General features: G+C 41.3%; 1 protein-coding gene across 3 annotated transcripts; it reads right to left on the reverse strand.

Annotated features, from left to right (window-relative positions):
* Positions 1 to 139: 139 nt before the first annotated feature.
* LOC105963937 (U-box domain-containing protein 43) lies at positions 140 to 4550 on the reverse strand. 3 transcript variants are annotated; one of them, XM_088814829.1, is made up of 6 exons: positions 4333 to 4550; positions 4169 to 4254; positions 2450 to 3791; positions 2062 to 2365; positions 1480 to 1967; positions 140 to 1393 (listed from the first exon to the last, which is right to left on the reverse strand). In XM_088814829.1, exons 3-6 carry the CDS (start codon positions 3686 to 3688, stop codon positions 383 to 385), a joined length of 3042 nt encoding a protein of 1013 aa, XP_088670955.1. In that variant the 5' UTR covers positions 3689 to 3791; positions 4169 to 4254; positions 4333 to 4550; the 3' UTR covers positions 140 to 382. The 3 variants fall into 3 exon arrangements, with proteins under 3 accessions (XP_088670955.1, XP_088670956.1, XP_012843888.1); XM_088814830.1 differs by having other exon boundaries at positions 4169 to 4224; positions 4333 to 4474; XM_012988434.2 differs by lacking the exon at positions 4169 to 4254.
* Between the last annotated feature and the right edge of the window lie 4991 nt (positions 4551 to 9541).

The raw sequence follows: 9541 nt of genomic DNA on the forward strand, positions 1-9541 counted from the left end.
TTTCAGATTCAAAACCAACTTTAGGGTTCTTTCAAAATGAAGATATAAAACTTAAGCTTATCCTTATGTACTCCAAAGGGCTGAATATAGAGCATCACACAGAAATTAAATTGCAGGAATTAAAAAACGGTTAAATTCGTTTAATGTGAAAGGAAATAATGAAATGTGAAAAAACAAATTAAATTTTACACAATATTTTACAGGCATAATGGTATCAACTAAGTACAAAAAGAATCTAGAACAAACCTGGCTTAACTAATGGTTAATAATCAGTGGCTCTATCTATAAATCCCACTTTACAGTAAAAATTAACCAAAAAAAAACACAGGCTTACTCAATAAAGAATATACATAATGAAAAATACGATGAACAAACCGAGCGTCTAGAAATACGAAGACTGGTCATGAAGAACATTTAACTGAGCAAGTATCTTAGCTGCTAAAGACTTCAATCTATTGTTTCCTCTTTGAGTCAAATCCACAAGAGCCGTTTGCGCTGAATTTCCATACCTTTGCTTATACTCAACCAACCGAAATATCCTCTCTAAGGAACACACTACCTTTTCCTGCAACCTCGGAGAAGAGCTGCTAATTAACCTGATTATAACAGGTATGGCATTCGCTTCATCCAAAACTTTACAACCGTTTTGCAACATTTCGTTATTGATCAAAGTCAAAAGAGCGTCTAAAGCAGCTTCGCACACATCTTGATCGGGATTTGTGAGGGCCCGCATAAGAGGCTGGATTGCTTCAGCCTCTAATAAGCAGAACGACGATTCAACGGTGCAGATTCCTCCGTGAACGGTACAAGTGGGCTCCGGTAAAGCAGAGAAGCACCAAAAACCGTGCCGCCTCGAGATTTGCCTAGTCAGCATAACGGAATTCGATGAAAGCTGAGCGAGAGAAACCGAGGCTCGTTTTATTGTTAAGGCGGTTGTACCTATCTCTAGAAACTTAACCAACAAAGGGATAATGTTGGCTTCCGCTACTTTCTTTTGCAGTTCGAGGCTCGTTCCGACAGTCAAACGGCATGTGGCCCCCACAGCATTCTCTATCAACTTATGCTTCTGGTGAATATTACTGTTCTTGCTATCGAGAAGAAGGGAGAAAATTGTGTTTAGATTTACCGATTCCAATAGCCAATTTGAGATTTGAGTGGATTTTGGAAGGGTGGCGATTATACTCAATGTAGAGGCGATTTCATCCTCGTTTTCGGATGTTTTGATGATTTTGAGGAAATTTTCTATCGAATTTTGCGTTATGTGCTCTGTGACTGTGGTTTCGCTTTCGTCACCATCTTCGGTTAAGCAGCTTAATAGCTTCACAGCATTTGCGCGTAAAGTGATGTCATCATCGACCTCGCATAATCGAAACAACATCTGCGCAGCTGAGTGCTGTGGTTTTTTGGCAAAATCAGTCAAATCAAGAAAATGTCGCTTAGGATAAAAATAGTGTAAATAGAGTACCGAATTTTTATTACCTCTCTTAGTTTCGACTTAACTATGTCAGAAGACTGAGACTGACACATGGCGTGAAAGGCTCGGAGAATATTCTGCTGCAGAGGAGGACTTGTCAGACTAATGAATGAACACAGCTCAGAAACATCCTCTTCGGATTCCAACATTGAAACGGGGGTAGGATCGGAATCTGGAGGTACCGTTGATAAAGCAAGATGTACAATAGTAGCTGCTACTAGTTCGCGCAACCTCTGTGAAGATGTTTGTCGGTAGAGAATATCTAATAAAGGACGAACCAAACCTTTCTTTATCATCTCTTGGCCATTCTTTTTTAAGGTTGAAAGATTCAGAAGAGCTTGAATAGCTACCACTTTCATTTCAACTACATCGCACGAGATTAAGACAAGAAGTATATCTAGTACGCCATTTTCGACTAAAAACAACTTGTTGTGGTTGGTCAACTCCATCTCTGCCAAGATCTTTGCCATTGTCATCTTAACTTGATCAGACCCTGCAAAAAATAAATATATACATACACCTCTGATTATAATACAAGCCCCTTTAGAGATGAAGATCGAAAACAAAACATATATATGCATGTATACCCGAAGAAAGACGTTGTAGAAGATGCTCGAAATAATTGTTTTTCGCCATGAGAATAACATTTTCGTCAGAGTACGAAAGATTGTCCAAAACATCCTTTGCATCGTTGGAAGATTGAGGGTCGGTATTGCTTAAGGTAGTTACTAAAAGAAGTATACAGCCTTGTACTTTTCCGAGGCAATCACGTACAGTTAAGCATTTCGAGAGTTCCAATAATAAAGAAACAGCTAATTTTCTCTCCCCGATTCTCCGTCCAAGAAACTGCACAATCGTTTCGATTGAATTCTCCACTTTCGCAATTCTTTCCTGCCAAAAATTAAAAAAAGGGTACTCAAATCAAGAACCACTTAATAATAGACATGTTAACAATAATTGTAATAAAATAGTTACCTTAGCATGATCGTTGTCCTTGGCCAGCAAGCAAAGGATTTGAAGGGCTCGATTCCTAATATCCCGATTTTTGACACGAAGAAGCTCGACAAGAGAAGGTATATAATTCTCCAAGATCAACCACTCTCTATGCATTTCTTTCTCCTCACAAAGATTCTTCAGCTGTTCAAGAGAATGAACCACCTCTGCATCTTCTCCTAATGAAAGCCTCGATTTCAACGAACCAATAAGAATCATCGTATTTCTCTCGTTCCACTCTTCAATAGACTGCCTAAGAGTTTTATTAGGCCTCAGCATTGAACAATCTAAAGGTGATGATGTAATAGGGGAAGATGGTTCGTTGGTCTCCGATATCCACTTCACTATAGCACTCCTCTCGTATGTATGACCCGAAGGAGTCTCGACGGGGTCCACCATTACTTCCTCAGTTATCGGGCAGTAAAATGACCTCAGCGCTTCGAGTGGCTGAACGCCTAAAGACCTTCTTTTGTTCAAGTATTTCTTCTCTCTATCTTCGAGAGACGAAGCTGCGTCGGCCCTTTCGAGTAAAGCGATGATTTGATCCATTTGCATGGCTTCGGCTTTATCCTTCCTCGTCTGTAAACTGTCTATTTCGCCCTTGAAATCATCGAACACCCTTTTCAACTCCGAGGGGTCCGTCGAAACTCCCATGGCTTTTGCAATCGAAAATAATAAATTATTCGCGTAGCTTCGATCGACGTTTCTTTCTTGTATGGCTAATTCGATTCTCTCCAAGATTTCTTCTTCTGCAATTGCAGTTCTAAACTCAGCATTATGCATTGTAGTAACGAGGCTTTCGATATCTTCCTTAATGTTGAAAGAAATGGTCATAGAGGCGAAAGGGATGCAATTAATAGCGTGGATTATTTTATCAGTAATGGACTCGATTTGCTTGGCAATGGAGCGGCAGTTAAAGAGGAGATAGAATCGGTTTCTTTCGGTGCAGTCTCGGATTAGTTTCTTGGCGTCTCGTGTTTCGTGATTTAGTATTTCGAGGAAATTGGACAGGCCTTGAGAAGAAGAGGAGATGTGTTTTGTCTTGAGCTCGTGCAAGAGAGGGATGAGTTTGTTCAAGTACGACGAAAGCTGCGCGAAACTTTTCTTGTGGGTGGAGACATTGTCTGAGGCGACTGTTATCTCGATTATGGCTTCGATTGTCTGAGAGATGACTTCCATTACTGGGCCCAGAGCTGAATTGGTTACCAAATCCATAACCATTTTCAACAATTCGTCACAAAAAATCGAAGCAACTCAAAAGCTCGTCTCGAGTTCGGCTTGAAACGGTTATGCAATCTCATTTACAGTGATTTGAAAAGCACACCTACAGTCAGAACCCAGTCACATAATAATATCTCATCAATTTACTAAAGAAGCAAGATTTGCAAGAAAGCATAATAAGGGATGAAATTCATGAGAAATTAGTACATCATAAAACTAAATTCAGGGTAAATAATATATTAAAAAAAACCCATATTCCTAAATCAAACACCCATTATAGATTTCCAAAAATTATGGAAAGTAGATTGAAAAACAAAAATGGAAATAAAAAACAGGGAATAAAAATTGAAACTTGTTCAGTTATTTATTTCCATATATATATATATATGTGTGTGCACAAACAAAGACCATAAAAGTCAACAGTAGTAGAGAAGAAAAAAGAGAGAGAAAATATAATGGTGGAGGAACAAGAAAACTGACCTAGAAAGACCTGAATTGAATTATTTCAGCAAGAAACTTGATTGTTTACACACATACTAATCAACGGCAACAAGAAGAGTGATAACCTAATTAGAACATGGGAAATAATAAGCTAAGTAGAGGAATTAATAATTATATGGGAAAATTGAAGATGTTATTTTTACCATTATGAAGAAATTGGAGGAAATTGTGCTGCTGGGGAGATGATTTGACTGCATGTAAATCGGCATAGTAGCAGAGAATGTTCAAGTATGCTGGCAGATTCATTTTTATTCACAACTCATTTTCAGCAACTCTTTTTTACATAATAATAATAATCCTGTAATTATTGTATATGATAACGCGTTTGCCATTTGGCGATTTATATTATAGAAGAAAAGACGCCTTTGTCGCCAGCCGGGGTGTTCTTTTATTTTATTTTTTATTAATTAATTAATAGGAAAAGTCTTGGTTCTATATTTTTAAATCTTGATAAGGAAATAACAAACACATGACTCATGAGCATTTCCTTTCGGTTTCCTAGTCCATGGAAAATAATTAAAAAATTGCTTTTCCACCGTAAATAACTTTAATTGTCTTTTTTTTTTGGGGGGGTAAAATAAATCAGATGGATAAATTAATGAATTGAAATAACAGAATCTAGTACTGATTATATATTAGTATCAATGTTGATCCATATGGTTGACCAGAACTGCAGTAGTATGTATTGTGGTTGCAATTGAACCTAGAAAAAATAATAAAAAGACTAATTAATTAATTAATTAATTATATATATCCTCAATTCGTAAAGGCGCGCCTGTTCTCAAGTCTCAACCGTGTGCTACGTATTAGATGGGGCGGTGTCAATTATTAAATGACCGGGCAGTCGAAATTAAAATACATGTTCGATTCGACTATATTTATGGGTCCATTTGATATACTCCCCTAGAATGAAAAAATGAAATGAAAAAATAATTTCATAATTCATCCACTAGTTTGCTTTGACGTTGTTGGTACGGATGAAATTAAAAAGTCTGCCGGCCAGGCATCATCTGCGGTATACGAGTCATTATTATCTGTGCTCTGCTCTACGGTTATTAGAGATCTAGTATATTCATTAATATTCAATTACGTACGTACGTTGACATGAGTACTTATTCTATCTATCTGCTACTTTTCTATGCATCCTCTGTACAATTAATTAATTAACTTATTAGATTTTGCTAGCTACCTAGCTACATGAATACAATATAATATACAATTTCCACAATTAATTGAATGATGATGCTAAAATATAGCTCATCGGAGTAGTATAGAAAACGAACTGGGAGAGCAAAGCTGATCAGTAGCTAGTTAACTCGATGATTCTGAGGTCCCTGCGAAATAAGTACACGTGAACTAAGTCGGGGGTTGATCCGGCGGAAACCCCTCCGACGCTCAAGTCAGATGTACGGATCGTAGAGATAGTGGAGAGAATAAAACTCGAGATTGATTGTGAATAATTAGAACGTACCTTTACAAATGAGCAAAAACTCTATTTATATGTCGTTGATTGGGTTGGGCTTATTCTGTTGGGCCCAAGCCTTACTTTGAAGGTGTTTGGGCTTTCGTGTAGTGGGCCTAATTAGTAGATGAATTTGAGGGCCTATTGGGCCGGCCCATTTAGGTATATCATTAAGCCCCCCAACTCTCGAGTCGAGATGGGAGATGCGTTGAGGGGAATCCGGCTCGTGTCGATAGTTAATTGTGTCGTGGCTTGACGATTTTGCGTTGGCGTTGAATAAATCTCCGTGATTTAAATAAGGGATAACTGTATTTATATGGCAACAAGGTATATATTTAAGGGTTTTAAATAATATACTAGGGCCTGATAAGTAGACTCCTTTTGCGGTGGAAAGAATTAAACTTCAACTCTTGCGTAATAAATATGGGTATGTATCTCTAACTTTTAGGTATTCTTCTATTCTCTCTTCTTTTATTTTTTAGCGGTAGAGTACAAATTTTCGTTTCGTGATTATTTCGTCGGGGAAAAATATTTATCATGTCGAATCTGGGTAGTTAGAAATCTTTGCGTATTAAACTTCGAGATCCGGTTGAGGGGGGCGAGAAAACTTTTGGTACTGTGGGTATGGAACGCGAGAAGGTAGTGCTATCAGATGTGGAGGGTTGTACGCAAATCGGAGCTTGTAAAATGGGTGAAGGCTCCCGTGCGGCTCGACTATGCGAGTTGGCTTGAACCGAGCCGGTGAAGGTGGATTTGAGGGTGTGCGCGCGCAGCCCGATGTTGGAGTGGAGCCGAGCCGACTTGTTGGGGAGGCGGCTGGCACAAAGCCCGACGAGAGGAGAGATAAACGTAGAGGGGCGAGTGTGCAGGGCGTGTCAGCCGTGTTCCCACACGCGCGTCTGATTGGGGCGTGCGTGGACGCGCGCGCGCGGGAGAGAGGGGTGGGGTCGGTGGCTGACGCACGCGCGCTGCCCAATGAAGGCGCGTGAATGCGCTGTAATTGGGGGGGGGGGGGCGCGTGACAGGGCGTCTCCGGATGCGACGCGCGCGCGTGAGGGCGCGTCCGGATCCCGTTTTCGACGCGGTTCGCGCGTGCGGGTTGGGGTCTCGGAGTTGGCAGTTGATGACGAATTTGATGTGCATCGGAGGAGTTTTGGTCCGCGAGAAATCATTGAGTCTTGGAGTGATGATTTGGAGTCTAATATTAATATTCGCTCTACCGTTGTGGATGATGGGTCTAGTAGACGTCGTTATGGGCGTTACGTCGTGGCTTTTCCTCAATTATACTTGTACTACACTTGTTCTTCTTCCACGTTTTCCCTGTACTCGTTCGTTTCGCTGTGTTGATGGTAAACTGAATTCCTTTGGCGTCTCTATGCCTGTCAAGTATAATTGAGGAAAAGGAATTTTGTCTAAGCATTTGTAATGAAGACTTAGTAATTGAAGCCGAGGGGATGTGCATTGCCAATCCACGTACCTTACTATGGGGATGTTTTTTCTTCCTCGCACTTCAAGATATGAAATCAACTCGTGAGTTGCTGTGCTTTGCTGTGTGATCATGTCTGCTAGTGGAATTATTTTTTCACGTCAGTAAGAGTAAACAAGAGCATGCGTGTGTTGTAGTCTAGTGGAAGTATTGTTACCCTTGGCGATTTGGTATGGAGGGTCCTCGCTCTTCGGGCCATTGATTGAGTAATATGCATCCTCTCGTAATTGGTTCTCAATCTGTAATAAGATGGTGAGGTGTGATTATGAATTGCTGATGTAAATAAATTCGCTAGCCCCCCAGTGTAGGTAAGATGTTAACGCACCTAGTTATATAGTAGAAAATTTCCAACCATGTAGAAACAACTTTACAAGACGAGTGACGTGAAAGGTCGTGGAGCCTGCAGGGGTGACAATTTGTAAGTAACTTTCATATAGGAGGGGTATGGGTGGTGACCCCAACTGAACTGAAGTAAGGTGGATGTATACCTTAAGCGTAGAACCGTTTGAGGTTCCCTATATTCCATGTTCTGGGTATAGGGTGTCCGTCAGCGTTCTCGAGGCGATATGCTCCAGTGTTAACCACTTTTGTGATTTTATACGGTCGTTCCCACTTTGGATCGAGTTTACCAATGGGGTGAGAGGCTTCAGCTTTCCGGAGGACTAAATCTCCGACTTGAAAGGAGCGAGGACGGACCTTTGAGTTATATGCCTTGACCATACGTGATTTGTACATCTGTTGCCGGATGTATGCGATCTCTCGTAACTCATCTACAAGGTCTAGGCTTCCTCGCATAGCTTCTTCATTAGCTGCTGGATCATAATTGGTGACTCTCCAAGATGGTTCACCTGATTCAACGGGTGCTATAGCCTCTGTGCCGAAAGCTAGATTGAATGGCGACTCTCCGGTTGCTGCGCGTGGGGTTGTGCGATAAGCCCATAGGGCGTTAGGCAATTCTTCCACCCATTTCCCTTTGGCACTTCCAAGCCTTGTCTTAAGGTGTTGGAGGATGGTGCGATTTGTAACCTCTGTTTGGCCGTTAGCTTGTGGATTTGCTACGGATGTGAAGAACTGTTTGATGTCCAAGCCGATGCACCAATTCTTTACTTTGTCACCGCAAAATTGGGTTCCATTATCTGAGATAATGGAACGTGGGATTCCAAAGCGACACACGATATTTTTCCATAGAAATTGGATGACTTCTTCTTCTCGGATGCGTGCTAAGGGTTCAGCCCCCACCCATTTGGTGAAGTAGTCCACTGCTACAATGAGGTATTTGCGTCCTCCTGTGGCAGACGGGAATGGTCCAACTAAATCCACTCCCCATTGGGCGAAAGGGATGGGGCTGTCGATTGGTTGCATTAATGCTGCTGGCAGGTGAGGAATATTGGCAGGCTCTTATTGGGGATCGTGCATGTATACGCAGCGGAATTTAAAAATTTTAGATCGAACTAGTTTCGATTACATGCATAAACTAATCACATAGTCAACGTACCTTAACGCTTCCGCCATACATATGGTAATTATCGATTTAATTGAAAAACACGTAAAACCGAAAATTACGAAACATGCTTGTTCATCATTCAATAAAATCGAAACACGTAATCACATATTACTCATAATCATAAATTATAATTCATACAAACATGCTCGAATTAATTTACGAAAGTTTCGATTTATTTACCTCTTGTAGCGTGAGATTTCGACGAATCGAAACCTAGAACCAATCACGTACAAGCTGAAAATTACCAATCCTCGGGGCTGGAACTCACGGCCGGAACAAGCTGATCCAGCAAGTGACGAACGGCGGTGTGTGGCAGCAGCAGCGGCGGCGCGTGGGCGGCGTAGCGGCACGTGCGGCGGTGCAGCGGCGGTGCGTGGATTCGTCGGGGCAGCAGCTCCTCTCCAATTAGGTTTCACCTCGTATTTTCGACCCACTCGAACTACAGCACTAGATGTAAATGAGTTAGATAAACAACAAGTAAAACGAAGGAAACGAGAGGAGAAAAACCGGCGGTTTTCCGGCGGTGATCGGCGGTGGCGCGGCGGGGCAGCAACGGCCGAAGGGGAGAGCGGCTAGGGCTTGGGCGGCTAGGGTTTGGTGCAGAAAATCTGATCTCAAACTCTTGTTTGAGTTCTATTTATACTTAGGGTTTTCAACCCTAGTGGGTTTAAGTCATTGGGTTTGACCCACTGATGTATTAAGCCCATTCCCTCGTCGGCCTCGTTTCTAATAAACGATCGTTCACAAAATTATAACAAAATTATATTTGTGACGAGCTCAAAGTCCTCGTCGATACGAGTGCCTCTTCGAAATTTCCAATTTCCAAAATTGGAAACTTCCACTTCAGTGGACTTGCTAAATCGGGAAACTTCCCAATTTAGAAAGTTCACTAAATTCCGC

The sequence above is a fragment of the Erythranthe guttata genome, chromosome 2 (assembly GCF_056151865.1).
Source record: "Erythranthe guttata isolate IM_541 chromosome 2, IM_541, whole genome shotgun sequence".
NCBI classification, from domain to species: Eukaryota; Viridiplantae; Streptophyta; class Magnoliopsida; order Lamiales; family Phrymaceae; genus Erythranthe; species Erythranthe guttata.

What these genes read in the sequence shown, in the direction of transcription:
- LOC105963937 (XM_012988434.2), bottom strand. Translation starts at nt 3,688, where the DNA reads ATGGTTATGGATTTGGTAACCAATTCAGCTCTGGGCCCAGTAATGGAA. An exon ending in AGGACAACGATCATGCTAAG is followed by an intron (nt 2,366 to 2,449) that starts GTAACTATTTTA and finishes AATTTTTGGCAG; the next exon opens with GAAAGAATTGCGAAAGTGGA. An exon ending in TCTACAACGTCTTTCTTCGG is followed by an intron (nt 1,968 to 2,061) that starts GTATACATGCAT and finishes TATTTTTTGCAG; the next exon opens with GGTCTGATCAAGTTAAGATG.